Source organism: Salvelinus namaycush, chromosome 21, assembly GCF_016432855.1.
Source record: "Salvelinus namaycush isolate Seneca chromosome 21, SaNama_1.0, whole genome shotgun sequence".
Classification (NCBI taxonomy): Eukaryota; Metazoa; Chordata; class Actinopteri; order Salmoniformes; family Salmonidae; genus Salvelinus; species Salvelinus namaycush.
The window spans coordinates 7,888,894-7,910,619 of NC_052327.1; the positions used below are offsets into that span (position 1 = coordinate 7,888,894).

The 21,726-nt window shown below is 42.6% G+C and overlaps 1 protein-coding gene across 5 annotated transcripts in view; it reads right to left on the reverse strand.

The window, feature by feature from the left end:
• LOC120066044 (la-related protein 1-like) overlaps positions 1–21,726 on the reverse strand; it is a 91,316-nt gene that overhangs the window by 45,048 nt on the left and 24,542 nt on the right. For 4 of the 5 annotated variants that reach the window (XM_039017116.1, XM_039017119.1, XM_039017118.1 and 1 more), the window contains exons 3-5: positions 20,901–20,966; positions 16,209–16,383; positions 8,282–8,416 (exon numbers count right to left, since the gene is read on the reverse strand). In XM_039017116.1, coding sequence (XP_038873044.1) covers positions 8,282–8,416; positions 16,209–16,383; positions 20,901–20,966 — 376 coding nt within the window. The remainder of the gene's footprint in view (positions 1–8,281; positions 8,417–16,208; positions 16,384–20,900; positions 20,967–21,726) is intronic. The other variant, XM_039017120.1, reaches the window with a different exon arrangement.

The window sequence follows — 21,726 nt, forward strand, 5'->3', positions numbered from 1 at the left end:
ACAGTTGTATCAATACGCCATGTATATCACAACAGACGAGTCATGGATCCACGAAAGTTAAAATGACAAACATTAACTTCTTATGGCTGCAGGGGGCGTATTGAGTAGCCAGATAATATGTGCCCATTTCAAACGGCGTCGTACTCAATTCTTGCTCGTACAATATGCATATTATTATTACAATTGGATAGAAAACACTCTCTAGTTTCTAAAAACGTTTGAATTATTTCTCTGAGTGAAACAGAAATCCTTCTGCAGCACTTTTCCTGACCAGGAAGTGAAATGTCAGAAATCTATGCTCTGTTCAACCTCATGCCTATACATGGGCGTGTTACGTAGGAGTCTACATACACTTCCTACGCCTTCCCCTGGTTGTCAAGATGCGGTGAGAGAAGAAATTTCGTGTCTATCTTGGTCAGAGGTGGAATAAAAGGTCTTTGTTTGACGTGACCGTCCATTTCCTGTTTCTGGAGCGTGCGAAAGAGGACACGGATATGGCTTCTGTTTAGCTGTCGTTATGAAAGACGAACATCTCCGTCTTAGATTTGATTTGATACATGTCACCATATCATCGTAACGTATGTTTTTTCAATATAGTTTAATCAGATTATTGAAACTTTTTCGGGAGTTTTGCCGTGTTCCGTTTTCTAACTTTGTTGACGTTGGAGTAATCCGTGTCACTTGGCAAGTGGCCATGCTAAATGAAGAGGGATATTTGCCGTTCCAGATCAAAACAACGACTATTCTGGACAAAGGACACCTTATCCAACATTCTGACCGAAGATCACCAAAAGTAAGAAACATTTTATGATGCTATTTCTAATATCTGTCGTGCATGTTGACTGGTCGTGGGCGCCCAAGTGTTTCTGGCTATGCTAATATCACGCTACATTTTGTTTGCGCTGTAAAACACTTAATAAATCGGAAATATTGGTTGGAATCACAAGATGCCTGTCTTTCAATTGCTGTACACTATGTATTTTTCAGAAATGTTTTATGACGAGTAATTAGGTATTTGACGTTGGTGTCTGTAAATATTATGGCTGCTTTCGGTGCAATTTCTGATTGTAGCTGAAATGTAAACTATGAATTATACCTGAAATATGCAAATTTTTCGAAAAAAACATATGCTATACAATAAATATGTTATCAGACTGTCATCTGATGAGGTTGTTTCTTGGTTAGTGGCTATTTTTATCTTTATTTGGCCGAATTTGTGATAGCTACTGATGGAGTCATAAACTGATGGAGTAAGAATATTGGTGTCTTTTGCTAACGTGATTAGCTAATAGATTTACATATTGTGTCTTCCCTGTAAAACATTTTAAAAATCGGACATGTTGGCTTGATTCACAAGATGTGCACCTTTCATCTGGTGTCTTGGACTTGTTAATGTGTGAAAGTTAAATATTTAAAAAAAATATCTTTTGAATTTCGCGCCCTGCACTTGAGCTGGATGTTGTCATAAGTGTACCGGTGTCGGGCTGCAGCCATAACAGGTTAACATCATCCAGTAGAACTGTAAAAAGATTGAGATATCATTTCAGCTTTGAAAACAAGTGCTTTCATAAATGCATGGCGTGGGCCTCGCTTCACAGGCGCATTGTAAAATAAGCTCTCTCTCAACGAACCAGCCACAACTAATTGAGTTTATTTACATACTGATTTTGATTGTCCAACATCAGTTTTAAACTTTCGTAATTTTGTGGGCCCCTAGAGTGGTCTCTTTCCACTCATATGGTGCTGAATCGTAGCGGGAATGGGGAGTGGGGCAGGCCGGCCCTGGTGTTCGTAGACAGTCCTGTTCTGTTATTTATTGGGCCGAATTAAAATGTTCATGCCTAGGCTAAATGAAATTAGAGAGCCCTAGATTCAATTTGAAAACAGCTGTGTTTTGTTAATTATTCATTTAAAATGTTAACACGAATAGCCTACAGGACATGTCGTCCGCAAATTATATTATACAAATATTATATTTAGGTGTGTTTTACTACTGCTGCTGGGTTCTGAGAATATAAAATGTACTTATTCATGTCACTGAGGGAGTGCTTCGGTTTAGAGGGTCTACACCAGAAGTTAATGGCTATCTGCAGGAGGAAAGTATATGGTGGGGGCAATTAAGGTTGGAATGTAGAGTGTAGGGAAAGCGATCACGTGGCAGGCATCGATAAGGGGGGAGAGAGCCATGGATTAGTGATGGGGGGGGGGGGGGGGGGGGGGTCGAGATCAGGTCAGGTCACGTTAACTTCTTGTCAATATGGGGGCACTGTTTTCACTTTGTAAAAATTCGTTCCCAAATTAAACTGCCTCATACTCAATTCTTGCTCGTACAATATGCATATTATTATTACTATTGGATAGAAAACACTCTAGTTTCTAAAACCGTTTGAATTATATCTGTGAGTAAAACAGAACTGGAGCTAGAGCAATTTTCCTATGAGGATGTGAGAATGCTGAATTCTGCTGGCTGTTCTGAGATCCGTTTATAAATCTGCCTGTCTTCTATTGGTTGAGATGCACTGCATACGCCTTCAACCTGGATGTCAGCGAATAGTTAGAATTGAAATGGTGTTTCTAGGCAGATCTGAGAGCTTATAAATGGTCTGGCAACGTAGGGTCCGTCCTTTGTCCTCTTCGCTCTGACGCAGAAAGGATCTCTGGCTGTCGTTCTAGAATGCTCCCGTTATAGCCCTTAGATATATCCGGCTCTGTTTTTATTAGATATAGGTGTTAAAGACATCATAATGTTGTTATATTAAACCGAGTTATATCAGTTTATATCGGTATATTGCGATTTTCGGATATTTATTTGTGCTGCGTTTTAGTGAGTCGGACACGTCTTTGCCACATGGCTAATGTTTACTGCTAATTCGAACGTTGAAGAGGACAATCTACAACCAAGCAACGATTCTTTTGGACTAAGGACACCTTGCCCAAGATTCTGATGGGAGTTCATCAAAAAGTAAGAACTATATATAATGTTAATTCGTTGTTCTGTTGAAAAATGTAGAACTCATATTCTGCCATTAATCTAGGTGCGGTCTCGCTTTAACGCACGCTGTATGTTGTAGTAACGTTAATTTTAAAAATCTAACACAGCGATTGCATTAAGAACTAATGTATCTTTCATTTGCTGTCCAACCTGTATTTAGTAAGAACTATATATAATGTTAATTCGTTGTTCTGTTGAAAAATGTAGAACTCATATTCTGCCATTAATCTAGGTGCGGTCTCGCTTTAACGCACGCTGTATGTTGTAGTAACGTTAATTTTAAAAATCTAACACAGCGATTGCATTAAGAACTAATGTATCTTTCATTTGCTGTCCAACCTGTATTTTTTAGTCAAGTTTATGATTAGTTACTGATTAGACTAGGTGCCTCTCCCAAGATTTCTCCCCGACATATTGTTGGCAGCCTGGCTACTTTTCTCATTGTATAACCACGATTTGTGCCGCTAAATATGCACATTTTCGAACAAACTCTATATGTATTGTGTAATATGATGTTATAGGACTGTCATCTGATGAAGTTTTGAGAAGGTTAGTCAAAAATGTAATATCTTTTGCTGGTTTATTCGCTATCGCTAACGTGCATGAATCAATGCTGCTGTGTGGTTGGCTATTGTAGTAAGCTAATATAAATGCTATATTGTGTTTTCGCTGTAAAACACTTAAAAAATCTGAAATATTGGCTGGATTCACAAGATCTTTGTCTTTCATTTGCTGTACGCTGTGTATTTTTCAGAAATGTTTTATGATGAGTATTTAGGTAATACACGATGGTCTCTGTAGTTATTCTAGTTGCTTTGGTGAGAGTTGTGATGGTGGCTGCAATGGTAAACTATGATTTATACCTGAAATATGCACATTTTTCTAACCAAACATATGCTATACAATAAATATGTTATCAGACTGTCATCTGATGAAGTTGTTTCTTGGTTAGTGGCTATTTATATCTTTATTTGGTCGAAATTGTGATAGCTACCTATGCAGGGAAAAAATGGTGGGGAAAAAAGTTGTGTCTTTTGCTATCGTGGTTAGCTAATAGATTTACATATTGTGTCTTCCCTGTAAAACATTTTAAAAATCAGAAATGATGGCTGGATTCACAAGATGTGTATCTTTCATCTGGTGTCTTGGACTTGTGATTTAATGATATTTAGATGCTAGTATTTACTTGTGACGCTATGCTAGGCTATGCTAGTCAGCTTTTTTACTGATGGGGGTGCTCCCGGATCCGGGTTTGTGAGGAAGTAGAGGTTAAGGGAGGAATAAGTTCACAGGCGCGTATCAGGCCCGTATCACTGTGTCCTGTCTAGCAGTAAAGATAAACTCAGCAAAAAAAAGAAACGTCTGCTCACTGTCAACTGCGTTAATTTTCAGTAAACTTAACATGTAAATATTTGTATGAATATAACAAGATTCAACAACTGAGACAAACTTAACAGGTTCCACAGACATGTGACTAACAGAAATTAAATAATGTGTTCCCTAACAAAGGGGGGGGGGTCAAAATCAAAAGTAACAGTCAGTATCTGGTGTGGCCACCAGCTGCATTAAGTACTGCAGTGCATCTCCTCCTCATGGACTGCACCAGATTTGCCAGTTCTTGCTGTGAGATGTTGCCCTACTCTTCCAACAAGGCACCTGCAAGTTCCCGGACATTTCTGGGGGGAATGGCCCAAGCCCTCACCCTCCGATCCAACAGGTCCCAATTGGACTGAGATCGGGTCTCTTCACTGGCCATGGCAGAACACTGACATTCCTGTCTTGCAGGAAATCACGCACAGAACGAGCAGTATGGCTGGTGGCATTGTCATGCTGGAGGGTCATTTCAGGATGAGCCTGCAGGAAGGGTACCACATGTACCCTTCCCTGTAACGCAGTGTTGAGATTGCCAGAAATGACAACAAGCTCAGTCCGATGATGCTGTGACACACCGCCCCAGACCATGACGGACCCTCCACCTCCAAATCGACCCCGCTCCAGAGTACAGGCCATGGTGTAACGCTCATTCCTTTGACGATAAACTCGAATCCGACCATCACCCCTGGTGAGACAAAACCGCTACTCGTCAGTGAAGAGCACTTTTTGCCAGTCCTGTCTGGTCCAGCGACGGTGGGTTTGTGCCCATACGCGACGTTGTTGCCGGTGATGTCTGGTGAGGACCTGCCTTACAACAGGACTACAAGCCCTCAGTCCAGCCTCTCTCAGCCTATTGCAGATAGTGTGAGCACTGATGGAGGGATTGTGCGTTTCTGGTATAACTCGGGTAGTTGTTGTTGCCATCCTGTACCTGTCCTGCAGGTGTGATGTTTGGATGTACCGATCCTGTGCAGGATTTGTTACACGTGGCCTGCCACTGCGAGGATGATCAGCTGTCCGTCCTGTCTCCCTGTAGCATAGTCTAAGGCGTCTCACAGTACGGACATTGCAGCCCAGCCTCTCTCAGCCGATTGCGGACAGTGTGAACACTGATGGAGGGATTGTGCGTTCCTGGTGTAACTCGGGCAGTTGTTGTTGCCATCCTGTACCTGTCCTGCAGGTGTGATGTTCGGATGTACCTATCCTGTGCAGGTGTTGTTACACGTGGTCTGCCACTACGAGGATGCTCAGTTGTCCGTCTTGTCTCCCTGTAGCGTTGTCTTAGGCGTCTCTCAGTACGGACATTGCAATTTATTGCCCCGGCCACATCTGCAGTCCTCATGCCTTGCAGCATGCCTAAGGCACGTTCACACAGATGAGCAGGGACCCTGGGCATCTTTCTTTTGGTGTTTTTCAGAGTCACTAGAAAGGCCTCTTTAGTGTCCTAAGTTTTCATAACTGACTTTAATTGCCTAATATTTGTAAGCTGTTAGTGTCTTAACGACCGTTCCAGAGGTGCATGTTCATTAATTATTGTTTATGGTTCATTGAACAAGCATGGGAATAGGTGTTTAACTTCTTTGGGACTGGGGGGCAGTATTGAGTAGCTTGGATGAATAAGGTGCCCAGAGTAAACAGAGTAAACCTCCTACTCAGGCCCAGAAGCTAGAATATGCGTATAATTAGTAGATTTGGATAGAAAACACTCTGAAGTTTCTAAAACTGTTTGAATGATGTCTGTGAGTATAACAGAACTCATATGGCAGGCAACCTGAGAAAAAATCCAACCAGGAAGTGGGAAATCTGAGGTTTGTAAGTCTTTGCCTATCCAATATAGTGTAAATGGTGCACTTCCTAAGGCTTCCACTAGATTGCAACAGTCTTTAGAACCTTGTTTCAGGCTTCTACTATGAAGGGGGAGTGAATAAGAGCTGTTTGAACAAGGTGTCTGGCAGAATGCCATGAGCTAAGTCAGGCGCGTGGCCGTGAGAGCGAGCTCTGTTCCTTTTCATTTCTAAAGACAAAGGAATTGTCCGGTTGGAATATTATTGAAGATTTATGATAAAAACATCCTAAAGATTGATTATATACATCGGTTGACATGTTTCTACGAACGTTAACGGAACTTTTGACTTTGTCTGGACCTAGTGCCTGCGCATCGTGCATTTGGATTACTGGACTAAACGCGCAAACAAAAAGGAGGTATTTGGACATAAATGGACTTTATCAAAAAAAAAAAAAACATTTATTGTGGAACTGGGATTCCTGGGAGTGCACTCTGATAAAGATCAAAGGGAAGTGAATATTTATAATGCTATTTCTGAGTTTTGTGACTCCTCTGCTTGGTTGAAAAATGGCTGTATGTTTTTCTGTGGCTAGGTGCTGACCTAACATAATTGCATGGTGTGCTTTTACCGTAAAGTTTTTTTGAAATCTGACACAGCGGTTGCATTAAGGAGAAGTTTATCTATAATCGTATGTATAACACTTGTATCTTAGATCAATGTTTATGATGAGTATTTCTGTAATTTGATGTGGCTCTCTGCACTATCACCGGATGTTTGTTTGAGACCATGCATTTCTGACCATAACGCACCAATTTCAAATGAGGTTTTTGGACATAAAGATTAACTTTATCGAACAAAACACACATTTGTCGTTTAACATGGAGTCCTGGGAGTGCCATCCGGTGAAGTTCAAAGGTTAGTGATTCATTTTAAAGCTATTTCTGTATTTTGTGACACCTTTCCTTCTTTGGAAATGGCTGTATAGTTTTCTGTGACTAGGCGCTGACCTAACATAATCGTAAGGTGTGCTTTCGCCGTAAAGTATTTTTGAAATCAGACACTGTGGCTGGAGTAACAAGAAGTTTATCTTTAAAATGGTGTATAAAACTTGTATGTTTGAGGAATTTTAATTATGAGATTTCTGTTTGAATTTGGCGCCCTGTAATTTCACTGGCTGTTGGCGAGAGATATCCCAGAGAGGTTAAACCCTTTATAATGAAGATTTGTGACGTTATTTTGATTTTTACAAATCATCTTTGAAAGACAGGGTCCTGAAAAGGGACGTTTCTTTTTTTGCTGAGTTTACAATGTTTGTACAGATGTGTAGGAGGAGACTCATCCTAGGAGGAAGGGTTAAATATCAGTGCTTGTGTGAAAAGGCTTTTGTCTAATGCAGCTGTATTGATCCTCTGGGAAGAATAATCTTGGTTAAGCTTTCATAGTGTCCGTCGCGATATTACTCGGACCATTAGATCCTAACACTGCGTAGGCGATTTGCTCTTCAAGGACTAAATGTTAATTTTTTTTATGATATCCATTAATGATTTATACCAGGGACGAAGACCCACGGGCAATGTTTTGCTTTTCAATAAAAACCTGTTATGTTGGTATAAGAAACGTTTTACTTCATTTTATTACAACTTTTACTTTTCTGTTAAGATTAATTCAAATAATATAAAATGTGATTCTGAGCACCGTGGGTGGAATCCCTAATGTGTAACGGGAAATTAAAATCTTTCTGGGGCAACATTTTTCGAACAGAAACCCTGGTGTGCGTGTGTCAGTCACCAGATCTCAGCCAAATTGCACACTTAAGGGAGATTCTGGAGCAGCGCCTGAGACGGCGTTTTCCACCACCATCAAAAACCCATTTATAGAATTTCTCATGGAAGAATGGCATCGCATCCCTCCAATATAGTTACAGAAACTTGTAGAATCTATGCCAAGGCGCATTGAAGCTGTTCGGGCGGCTTGTGGTGGCCAACGCCCTAGTAAGACACTATGTTGGTGTTTCCTTTATTTTGGCAGCTACCTGTAAATCCCCTATGGACACAGGTCAAAAGTAGTGCACTATATAGGGCACAGGCTGCCATAAGAGGTCAGGTTGGCGATGGGAGATGTCACTCACCTCTGAGGTCGTTCTTCCTGTTGGGGGGCACCCTGGGCACCTCGTTCTGACGGGTGTTGTTCCTTGAGGCTGAGCGCTCTCTGGGCCCCTCAGACTTCACCTCGATCATCAGCGGCACCCACTTATGCTTGTTTCCTACACACACACACACTACTGTTAGGGAGGCACCCGTCTGTCACATTTCCACAATGTAGTTATTTTGTGTTTTTTTGTTGTCCAAGACCACGAGTCCCTGTCTGCAGTGAAATGCAGGCAGGCAGGCAGGCAGGCAGGCAGGCAGGCAGGCAGGCAGGCAGGCAGGCAGGCAGGCAGGCAGGCAGGCAGGCAGGGACAGTATGAAACTAGTCGATGTGTGTAAAGGGAATGGACAGAGAAGCACTGAACAAGCTGCACTGTAACTTATCGTGCTAGACCAATTCAAGTTTTTAAAAGTTACACGGCTGGGATTGTGAATGGGAATTCTAATCCAATTGAGAGGTGAGAAAAAACATCCAAAAGAAACACATCCCGTTTTACTTGGTTGATATATAAACCCACCCCAAAAAGCTATTCAGCCTAATATGTGGTTCCCCATGCTGGCCAGGAGGCTGTGTCAGTGGTCTGTTAGTTGAGTGTGTGCATAGGTTTAAAGCACTAGAAGTCGTTTTTTGGGGCATCTGCATGTTACTATATTTCTAAATACTTTAACTTCACTACATCCCGAAAGAAAATTACGTACTTTTCTACTCCATACATTTTACCCGACACCCAAAAGTACTCGGCACATTTTGAATGCTTAGCAGAGAGAGCGAGACAGAGCGAGACAGCAAGAGAGAAATAGCGAAAGAGTGAAAGCGAGAGCCAGCAAGGAAAAGTGACCGAGAATGCGAGAGCAAGAGAAAGAAAGCGAGAGCGAAACAGAGAGCGAGCGAGAAAGTGAGATAGCAGGCGCAAGAGAGAAAGATCGTGAGAGCGAAAAAGAGAGTGCGAGAGCGAAAGCGAAAGAAAGAGCGAGAAAGAAAGAAAGCGAAGAAAAAAACGAGCGAGAGAAAAAAAGAGAGCAAGAGAAAGAGTGAGAACGGGAGAGAGAGAAAGCGAGAGTGAGAGAATAGAGGGAGGGAAAAAGAGCAAAAGAGCCAGAAAGAAAGAGTGATAGAAAGGGAGCGAAAGAGATTGAGAGAGAAAAGGGAGAAAGAAAGCGCGACAGGAAAAAAAGAGCGAGAGCGCAAGAGAAGGAGAGCGAGAGAAAGAGCGAGCGAGCTGGAAAAAGGCATGGGAAGTCTCATTCTGAAGGTCAAAAAACACTTGCTGGCAGGCTGGTGGAATTTCAACCCTTTATTGCTGCCAACACATCTCCCTGCCTGCATGTCCTCCTACTCATTCTCTCGCTGTGCATTGAAGTTTCAAAGGAGTGTGGGTTAGGCTCAGTGTAGTAGTCACTACTTGGGCTGTGGCGGTCACAAAATTGTGTCAGCCGGTGATTGTCAAGCAAATAACTGGTCGGTCTCACGGTAATTGACCGTTAATTAACAAACACTTAGCATCTCCTGGCTCCCACGCATAGCCTACAAGCCACTGATGCAGACCTTTGGAACATCTACATTTTAAAAGGTGAATAAATCCATGTAATATAGCCTACATCTTCACAATAAACCCATTATTTATTTTTGACAGGACTAAAGAAACATGATATGAAGAAAATGTGGTCTATTTCAGCAGAATAGCATACTCTGTTGTCCTTATGTTAGGTCCTGATCTGGCTATGCCATATGACTGTGGGCTACACTAATTAATTTAGCAGACAAGATTTGCTTAGAATTCTGTGGCATTATTTGATATTATTTTACAGTATGAAGAATACAATTGAACAAAGCTGAATAAAATATCCAAATGATTTGATTGAGTGCGCACATAAGGGTATTCTGTGTTGAGCGGTTAAAGTAATAGGTACTCCTATATGCTTAAATTTAGAGTTAATGTAACTTTAGTTGATCTACAAACGTTGGGCTATATTGTTTTGATTTTTAATACATTGTAATGCTGCATGATGCAACTAATGATTTTTAAAAAGTTGCTTGAAAAGCATGAGTTCTGCTTTGTTTTTTGCGCAGGCTGTACACACTTCATCAGTCTCTCATTCACAATTGAACAAGCACTTCCCAGTGGCATCCCCTTTCTGCTGCCGTAATGCACCCTAAAAAAATCCATGACTTTTGCGGCCAGTGGCAGTTGTTCCCTTCACCCCAAGTGCTACGAAACACCTCTCACTCACATGGCTCTCCATCACGTGATCGGGTCTTTCTCACAGGCTACCGTTGAAGACAGACACTTTGGGGACGCATCTGCACGCGTCCTTATCCAATTCCGAGGGGCATATTGGAGATATTCGAAGAACTGTCCACATTTACTTTTCGTCAGCCAACAAGATGAGTAGGCCTAACGAACAGCAAAAGCATTAGCCTTTGTCAATATGCTATCCCCCATTGTACAAAAGTATTCAAAACAGGCTGGGACAGTTGTGGGATGCAACTGATCCCAAATAAATACAACCACTAACATATAAAAAAAAAAAATACACAATGAGGCTGATCCAACAGATCAAAACATTTAGCTTAAAATAAACTATTAGGCAATTTCTTCACATTATAACCGCATCAATGCACACACGGCAGTAGGCTATAATGTTCCATTAACTTGTTAGAACTAGGGGGCGACATTTTCACTTTTGGATGAATTGGTGCCCAAATTGAACGGCCTCGTACTCTGTCCTAGATCATATGATATGCATATTATTATTACTATTGGATAGAAAGCACTCTGAAGTTTCTAAAACTGTTTGAATTATATCTGTGAGTAAAACAGAACTCATATGGCAGTTAAACTTCCAAACAGGAAGTGAAAATTCTGAAATGGGTCGCTGTGAAAGTCATCGCCTATTCAATTCTCCTATATTTATGGATCTGTATGCACTTCATACGCCTTCCACTAGATGTCAACAGGCAGTAGAACGTGGAATGAAGCGTCTAGCTTGATGTGGGACCGGATGAGAGCCATTGGAGTGACTGGTCAGGCATATTGCCAGTTCTTGGCCACGCACACTGCGCATGTGATGTCCTTCCTTGCTATCGGTTATATAGATATGAAGAAATGCTCCGTTTGGGACGTTATTGGATATATATGATAAAAACATCCTGAAGATTGATTCTCAACTGAGTTTGACCAGTTTATTCGATTTGTAATATCACTTTTTGAAGTTTTCGTTCATTAGCGTAAATTTGGATGGACACGTGAACTACACATGCTAGCCAAAGTTGCTAATTCGACAGAAGTAATGGACATTATAAAACAAAACAACGATTTATTGTGGAACTAGGATTCCTGGCAATGCATTCTGATGAAGGATCATCAAAGGGAATATTTATGATGTAATTTCGTATTTCTGTTGACTCCAACATGGCGGAGAATGGCAGAGCGCCGTCTCAGATTATTGCATGCTGTGCTTTTTACTAAAGTTATTTTTTAAATCTAACACAGCGGTTGCATTAAGAACCAGTGTATCTTTAATTATATGTTAAACATGTATCTTTATCTAAGTTTTATGATGAGTATTTCTGTATTTCACGTGGCTATCTGTAAATACTCTCGCTATTTTGGAGCCATTTCTGAACATGGCGCCAATGTAAAACCACGATTTCTCCCTATAAATATGCACATTATCGAACAAAACATAAATGTATTGTATAACATGATGTCATATGACTGTCATCTGATGAAGTTGTTCAAAGGTTAGTGATTAATTTTATCTATATTTGTGGGTTTTGTGAAAGCCATCTTTGCTGTGAAAAAATGGCGGTGTGTGTTTGGATATGGTGGTGAGCTAACATAACAAAACATCATCTGATGATTTATCACTCCAGTGCTAATCTGCTAAATTGTAATTATTCGCTCCTATGGCCTATTTATTGTCTACCTCCTCATGCCTTTTGCACACATTGTATATAGATTCTCTTTTTTTTCTACTATGTTATTGACTTGTTTATCGTTTACTCCATGTGTAACTCTGTGTTGTTGTCTGTTCACACTGCTATGCTTTATCTTGGCCAGGTCGCAGTTGCAAATGAGAACTTGTTCTCAACTAGCCTACCTGGTTAAATAAAGGTGAAATAAAAAATAAATATATGTTCTGTTTTCGCTGTAAAACAGGAAAAAAAAAATCGGACATGTTGGCTGGATTCACAAGATGTTTATCTTTCATTTGCTCTATTGGACTTGTGATTTCATGAAATTATATTATATCCCTGTGGCGCTAGGCTAGGCTAGTCAGCGTTTCTGATGACAATGATCCCGGATCCGGGATGGGTGGTTCAGAGAGGTTTTAAGGGGAAGACACCATTATCAAAAGCGACCACAAATGCATGGTGTGTGTGTGTGTGTGTGTGTGTGTGTGTGTGTGTGTGTGTGTGTGTGTGTGTGTGTGTGTGTGTGTGTGTGTGTGTGTGTGTGTGTGTGAAGGAAACAAGCATAAGTGGGTGCGGTGCAGCAGATGATCGAGGTGAAGTCTGAGGGGCCCAGAGAGCGATCAGCCTCAAGGAACAACACCCGTCAGAACGAGGTGCCCAGGGTGCCCCCCAACAGGAAGAACGACCTCAGAGGTGAGTGACATCTCCCATCGCCAACCTGACCTCTTATGGCAGCCTATGCCCTATATAGTGCACTACTTTTGACCTGTGCCCATAGGGGATTTACAGGTAGCTGCCAAAATAAAGGAAACACCAACATAGTGTCTTACTAGGGCGTTGGCCACCACAAGGCGCCCGAACAGCTTCAATGCGCCTTGGCATAGATTCTACAAGTTTCTGTAACTATATTGGAGGGATGCAATGCCATTCTTCATTGAGAAATTCTATAAATGGGTTTTTGTTGATGGTGGTGGAAAGCGTTGTCTCAGGCGCCGCTCCAGAATCTCCCTTAAGTGTTCAATTTGGCTGAGATCTGGTGACTGACACACACACACCAGGGTTTCTGTTAAAAAACATTGCACCAGAAAGATTTAAATTTCCCGTAACACATTAGGGATTCCATCCACGGTGCTCAGAATCACATTTTAGATGATTTGAATTAATCTTAACAGAAAAGTAATAAAGTTGTAATAAAATAAAGTAGAATGTTTTTTTACACCAACATAAAAAGGTTTTATTGAAAAGCAAAAAATTGCCCGTGGGTCTTCGTCCCTGTTAATAAATCATTAATGAATATCATAAAAAAAAAAAAGTAAAACATTTGTCCTGGAAGAACAAATCGCCTACGCAGTGTTAGGTTCTAATGGTCAGAGTAAAAACTCAATGGACTCTTGCACACACTGTATATAGACTTTCTATTTTTTCTATTGTGTTATTGACTGTACGGTTGTTTAGTCCATGTGTAACTAAGTAGTTGTTTCTGTCGCACTGCTTTGATTTATCTTGGCCAGGTCGCAGCTGTAAATGAGAACTTGTTCTCAACTAGCCTACCTGGTTAAATAAAAGGTGAAATTAAAAACATCTAACAGCAAGAACTGGTAAATCTGGTGTAGTCCATGAGGAGATGCACTGCAGTACTTCATGCAGCTGGTGGCCACATGATACTGACTGTTACTTTAGACCCCCCCTGTTACTTTGGACCCCCCCTTTGTTCAGGAACACATTATTCAATTGCTGATAGTCACATGCCTGTGGAACTTGTTCAGTTCATGTCTCAGTTGTTGAACCTTGTTATGTTCATACAAATATTTACACAAGTTTGCTGAAAATAAACGCAGTTGACAGTGAGAGAACATTTCTTTTTTTGCTGAGTTTAGTTGTGATACAAACCTTATTAAAACATATAGGCTAGGCTACATGCAGTGTGTGACTGTTCTTTACCTTATGCTGGGCATCATTCACAAGTGATATATAATTCACAAGTGATAGGCTAATATTGTCACATCAGACTGTTCTTGATTTAATCTTGTCTTCACATATACTAAATAATATGTGTGAAATTATCATGCACTGGTCTCGATACAGGGGCAAAAATACATAATCTATGCACTTAAATAGCAAATGGAGGACACTTTCCTGTGGTCCTTTTCATGCCAGCCAGGTAGGCTATACTCCTGTTGTAAAGATAAGCAATGTGCTTAATATCAGGAAAGTTTAGAATTAAATATAGCCTAGCCTATAGAAAGCTGTAGGGATCATACTATTTTTAATAGAGGCCATCCCTCTGTTTTCTTATGCAATTGCGGAAAAATGCAACATTAGCTGATGGGCTCTCATGAAGTGATTGATTAGATTATCGATCACATTTGCATTGACTTCAGAGTGATTAGAGGGACAATAGAGTGCTGAGTACCAAGCAGTTAACAAGTTTGGTAGGCTACTAATGACCAGCAGCAGCATCAGAGCTTGGTGAAGCCTAATTACCGTGACTAAATGGTCACATGGAATATGACTGCCTTCATTACTCGTGACCGCCGGTGTGGCGGTAATATGGTCACCGAAACAGCCCTAGTCACTACAAAGCTAGACTGGGTCCTGCCCTATACAAAAAAATCCATTACCCATCCATTATCTCTGCCAATCATGGCCAGTGGGAAGGTTCCTGTCTTTTTCCGTGGCTAAACCAACTACGCTCGTAATTTAACCATTTTATTCGTATTTACAGATGGCATACAAGTTTGTTATTAACTTCTCTAGGGTAGGGGGCAGCATTCGGAATTTTGGATGAAATGCATGCCCAAATTAAACTGCCTGCTTCTCGGGCCCAGAATATATGATATGCATATAACTGGTAGATTTGGATAGAAAACCCTCTACAGTTTCCAAAACTGTTAACAGTGTCTGTGAGTATAACAGAATTGATTTGGCAGGCGAAAACCTGAGAGAAATCCATTCAGGAAATAGTTTTTTTTGTTGGTTTTGTAGTTTTCTATTCAATGCCAATACAGTATCCATTGACTTAGGACTCAAATTGCAGTTTCTATGCCTTCCACTAGATGACAAAAGTCTTCAGAAATTGTTTCAGGCTTGTATTCTGAAAAATGAAGAAGAGCAGTCTGAATGAGTGGACCCTGCCGTGTCACAGAGCTTTTTCCTGTGCCAGACCAAGAGAGTGCGTTTCTTGTTTACCTTTTAAATTGACAACGTTATTGTCCGGTTGAAATATTATCGATTATTGAGGCTAAAAACAACCTGAGGTTTGAATATAAACATCGTTGACATATTTCTATGAACTTTACAGATACAATTTGGATTTTTTTGTCTTCCTGTTTTGACTGCGTTTGAGCCTGTGGATTGGATTACTGAAGAAAACGCACGAATAAAACGGAGGTTTTGGGGTATAAAGAGACTTTATCGAACAGCAACATTTGAGTAAATGAATGTATGCTGAGTGCAACCATATGAAGATCATCAAAGGTAAGGGATTAATTTTATCTCTATTTCTAAATTGTGTAACTGTTCTACCTGGCTGGCTACTGTTTGTAATGATTTGTCTAGTGGGCTATGTTCTCAAATAATCGTAAGGTATGCTTTCGCCGTAAAGCATTTTTTCAATCTGACACCGTAGTTGGATTCACAAGCAGTTAATCTTTAAACCTAATGTAAAATATGTTTTGTTTTCTGAATTTTTATAATGAGTATTTCTGTATTTGAATTTGGCGCCCAGCAGTTTCACTGGCTGTTGAAGAGGTGGGACGCTACCGTCTCACGTGCCCAAGAGAGGTTAAGGCACATGTTCCAGAAGGCCTCTGGCAAAAAACGCATTTTGATTAAAAAAAAGAAAAGTTTACGTTTAATTGGCTCTCCTGTGAAGTAGTGACATGGGACATAGTTTCCTGAAACGAGTCACTTGTAGGAAAGTGCCGTTTTTTCACACTTTGTCATTAAAAAGATAAAAAGAAAAGGTCAATCCAAGTAAAGGAACGCACCTTTCTTCTTCTGTCCGTTCTTCTGAGAGTCCTCGTCACTGTTCTTCTGAGAGTCCTCGTCGCCGTTCTTCTCCTCTCCAGAGTCGTCCGACTTCGCATTCTGGTTCTCCTTGCTCTCGTCGTTGGTGTCGCGCTTCTCCTTCAACTCTTTCTTCACCACAGGCTTCTTGGGGGCCTGGGGGGGGTAGGTTAGTTAACACAGGGTACACTATCACAGCAGGTTTACCACCCAGGTTTAGGAGGATCACTTAGTGTGGCACCATATTGGCACCATATTCTTTATATGGGCACTGGTCAAAAGTAATGTGCTAAATAGGGAATATGGTACAAACACTAAGGCTGCTGATCACTGGTCACACTCACCGACAGTGCACGCGGGTGAGACTGGCCTACAGTGCACGCGGGTGAGACTGGCCTACAGTGCACGCGGGTGAGACTGGCCTACAGTGCACGCGGGTGAGACTGGCCTACAGTGCACGCGGGTGAGACTGGCCTACAGTGCACGCGGGTGAGACTGGCCTACAGTGCACGCGGGTGAGACTGACCTACAGTGCACTCGGGTGAGACTGACCTACAGTGCACTCGGGTGAGACTGACCTACAGTGCACTCGGGTGAGACTGACCTACAGTGCACTCGGGTGAGACTGACCTACAGTGCACTCGGGTGAGACTGACCTACAGTGCACTCGGGTGAGACTGACCTACAGTGCACTCGGGTGAGACTGACCTACAGTGCACTCGGGTGAGACTGACCTACAGTGCACTCGGGTGAGACTGACCTACAGTGCACTCGGGTGAGACTGACCTACAGTGCACTCGGGTGAGACTGACCTACAGTGCACTCGGGTGAGACTGACCTACAGTGCACTCGGGTGAGACTGACCTACAGTGCACTCGGGTGAGACTGACCTACAGTGCACTCGGGTGAGACTGACCTGGCTACTGGAGTTGCACATAAGCCATCATCATTTGGGGCAAATCCTAACTTTCATTTAAGTCAAATTTTCACTTTGTCATGCTTTGATGTCAAAGGGAGACCAAGTGAAAATCTGACAGAGGTGGAAGTTAGGATTCCCACTGTGGTGCTCTTAAGGTGCATCTCAATTGTGCATGGGAAAGGAAACCAACTAAGCACAGAAATCCCATTCTATTCATTATTGCTGTCACTCATGGACACAACCAGTCCGGGGGTTAAGACTAGTGACTGGTGAGTGACATGGGCCATATAGATGGCCAGACTATTTAATTAAAGGTTGTGCTCCAAATAGCACCCTATCCCCTATATAATGCACTCGTTTTGACCAGGGCCCATAGGGTTCATCATTGAAGTCATTGGTGGTATGAAGTGGATAAGATCCAGGCAGGATGCACACACAGAGAGCTGCCTACAGACAGTTGCAGATCCTGTGTGTACAATCATTTTTTGCTCGTCATGCAGCGTGTGACTTGGTCAAATCAAATGCAAGTTCAGTTCACTTGATGTTTGAGCTCACTCCCTCAGCTAACACTTCCACTCATCTAAATAACTCCTCTACTAGGGCACTTTTTGAAGGGGTTAGTCATTTTCTAGCTTCACACACTTTTACTACGATCACACTACGATCATATGCGGTGGGATGTTTAAAAAAAATAATAATGTACTTGTCACAAATGAAGTATTCCACAAAAAAAAAGCAAGAACAGCCCTAACGACGCACTGCACTAGGGTCTTACTTGGACATCCATTCAAATGTGACGGAAAACTAAATCGCTATACAAACCCACACACTCACACTCAAATAGACGATGAGCTGTACACTTCCTGCATCTGAACTGGATCCAGAATAGCTGTTCACATTAAGCACAAATGAGTAACTACCGGAAAACCAATAGCCTAAATAGGAAGTTAACGGCCATTGAGGAGTGAACACCTAATATAAAGCCAATTTCACCCCGGCAGCAGGCCCTTCCACCATTATGCTCCTGCTGGACAGCCACAGACAGCTGGTTGCACAGACTCACATTACGACAACTACTTGACTAAACCATGTTCATGGTGAGTCACCATTGATTGGTAGTTCGACCCAGGAGTAGGCTTAGTCAGAGTCTATGCAACAGTCTCTCCATATTATTATTAATTCCCCAGCAAGCTTTAGGATTGGTTAACATCACTCCAGGTAACAGGCCATACCACTAAACTCCTGCTGAGTAAGTACCCTGTGTTTTCATTCAGGTTATATGGAGCCAGGAGGCCGGAAACTCCAAGTCCAGGCTGCTCCGGGTCCCTGTGGAGGGTGAACTTACTGGGGATCTCCGTGTGGAGCCCACTTCTCTGACCTGCCTGACGGGCATGGGGCAGGACACAGTCCGATTCACAACCTCCATCTGAGCAGATGGGACAGAAGGGAGGCTTTTTAGGACAAAAGGGCGCAATCACAATCACAGGATTGCGTCATGAAGGAAAATAAAATGTTTGCCATTTCAACAATGGCACACACACACACGACAATGACAGATGATGATGATGACGTGTGTGTTCAATGCCTTGTAATGGGAGTGTGTATTGAAAAAGGTATGGAATCAGTCATTGTTATGAGATTGTGTTGGTGGCGAAAAAGTGTTTACGAAATGTGCTCTGAATCATTCTACAGAATTTGCTGTCATTCACTGGGCAGGATTTTAAACACCATTTTCATTCTGTGGACAGGAAGGATACTCAGAAGATTCTAAAGAAGATCGGTGTCTGGGAAGGGTTGTTGTGATAGTTGAGGTGTGGCACCCAAACTCAGGCCCTCCACTCATAACACCAGGGACACAGTAAACTACATTCACAAACCTAAACACTACGAAAACAACATTTAACCAACACCTTCACAGCCCTAGTACCTTTCTGGGGAAAAACAGCAACCTATTTTAAAAACGGAAAGTAAAAAAATGTCAATACCAAATTCTCAGTTACAACATTGTGAGTAACTGACTGATTTAGTTGTGTTTGAAAAGTTTGGTTGTCGACAGCTCCCGGAATAGCAGGAGAGGTCCGGGGGTGGCAGTGGGACTTATTGTGGGGATCCCTAAAAGGACATCCCTCTCCTCAGGCCTGGTTATTCCTGGCCGAAACCTACATCTCCTCAGGCCTGGTTATTCCTGGCCGAAACCTACATCTCCTCAGACCTGGTTATTCCTGGCCGAAACCTACATCTCCTCAGGCCTGGTTATTCCTGGCCGAAACCTACATCTCCTCAGGCCTGGTTATTCCTGGCCGAAACCTACATCTCCTCAGGCCTGGTTATTCCCGGCCGAAACCTACATCTCCTCAGGCCTGGTTATTCCCGGCCGAAACCTACATCTCCTCAGGCCTGGTTATTCCCGGCCGAAACCTACATCTCCTCAGGCCTGGTTATTCCCGGCCGAAACCTACATCTCCTCAGGCCTGGTTATTCCCGGCCGAAACCTACATCTCCTCAGGCCTGGTTATTCCCGGCCGAAACCTACATCTCCTCAGGCCTGGTTATTCCCGGCCGAAACCTACATCTCCTCAGGCCTGGTTATTCCTGGCCGAAACCTACATCTCCTCAGGCCTGGTTATTCCTGGCCGAAACCTACATCTCCTCAGGCCTGGTTATTCCTGGCCGAAACCTACATCTCCTCAGGCCTGGTTATTCCCGGCCGAAACCTACATCTCCTCAGGCCTGGTTATTCCCGGCCGAAACCTACATCTCCTCAGGCCTGGTTATTCCCGGCCGAAACCTACATCTCCTCAGGCCTGGTTATTCCTGGCCGAAACCTACATCTCAGGTCTGTGCTCGCTTGGCAGAACGTAGGCAGCAGCCCCTCCTCACCTCGTCAAAAAAAAAAAATGTACATTTAAAATCGCTCTGCCAGTTACAATCACCCAAATCCCCGCGATCAGAAATAGCCTGCGGGATTATGCTACTGTAAGAGGCCACAAATGAAGTGTTCTGTCCGTGGGACCAACCGACCCATCGCCTCGGAAAATGGAGGACGGGATGGATGGATGCATCAAGTGCACTGCTAGATGCAGAGAGAGTCCATAGAGCCGAGTTGGGCTTTTGAGTCCCTATACCCGTCTCAGGTGTGTATTTAAGTCTACAGTGCTGAGCCTTGGCGCTCATGTTTGCACTCTCAAGATGATCTCAGGTAGGGTTATTCCCCCTCAGATGGAGGGAGGGGGATTTTTCTACCTGCAGGGCCGTAGCGAAGTATTTTCTCACACCGTGTAGGGAATAGGGTGCCATTTGGGACCTAAACTAACACTCCTATCTAAAGTAGATATACCATGTGCTAACTAAGGCTAAGCAGAAAGACCTCAAAGACAAAGAGCAAGTTGAGTCTCTCGTCTGCACACACTACAATTACACCCAGATCAGTGTCATGAACAGAGGGGAAAAGAGAGCCAACTTTATTTACATCTCATCATGACTCCACTCTGTGTTGTTCTTCAAACACCCCCGCCTGGCCTGCACACACTGTTGTTTTCCTACTAATGAGACACTAGAAAAAGTCTCCTGTTCAAAGAGGTATTATTAATTGATAAGTGACTGGTTAAGCCTGCAGAGGTCATGAAGGGACTTCTGCATAAACAAGAGCTGTGTGTTCGCTACCACTGCAAACAGGACTGTGCCCTACTCAACTGGGGGGATGGTGGTGTGTGTGTGTGTGTGTCAGTAGTATTACCTCCGGGCACTGACTTACCTGTGTTTCTTTAGTTGCAATCTCCCCTGGGGTTGGCCACTTCATAGCATCACCAAAATCTCCAACCTAAAAAGAATATCAAGGGAATTTAACAGACTCTTCAGCACTTCTGTTACAAATGGCACCCTATTCCATACATAGTGCACTACTTTTGACGGGCCCATAGGGTGCCGTATATAGGAAATAGGGTGCCATTTGGAATGCAAACATGTCTTTATGCTCATCGCATTAAAGCTTCACCATATCAACAAGGTGTGGCCCAATACAAACAATCCTCATTTACAACATAAAAACCAAAAACAAATTACAGTGCATTCGGAAAGTATTCAGAACCTTTGACTCTTCCACATTTTGTGATGTAAAACAAAACAAAATATCCTAAATTTACACACAATGCCCATAATGACAAAGCAAAAACAGGTTTTTAGAAATTTTTAAAATGGAAATATTCAGACCCTTTACTCGGTACTTTATTGAAGCACCTATGGCGGCAATTACAGCCTTGAGTCTTCTTGGATATGATGCTACAAGCTTGGCACACCTGTATTTGGAGAGTTCCACCCATTCTTCTCTGCAGATCCTCTCAAGTTCTGTCAGGTTGGATGGGGAGCGTTGCCGCACAGCTATTTTCAGGTCTTTCCAGAGATGTTCGATCGGGTTCAAGTCCAGGCTCTGGCTGGGCCACTCAAGGACATTCAAAAACTTGTCCCAAAGCCACTCCTGCTTTGTCTTGGCTGTGTGCTCAGGGTCGTTGTCCTGTTGGAAGGTGAACCTTTGCCCCAGTCTGAGGTCCTGAGCGCTCTGAAGCAGGTTTTCATCAAGGATC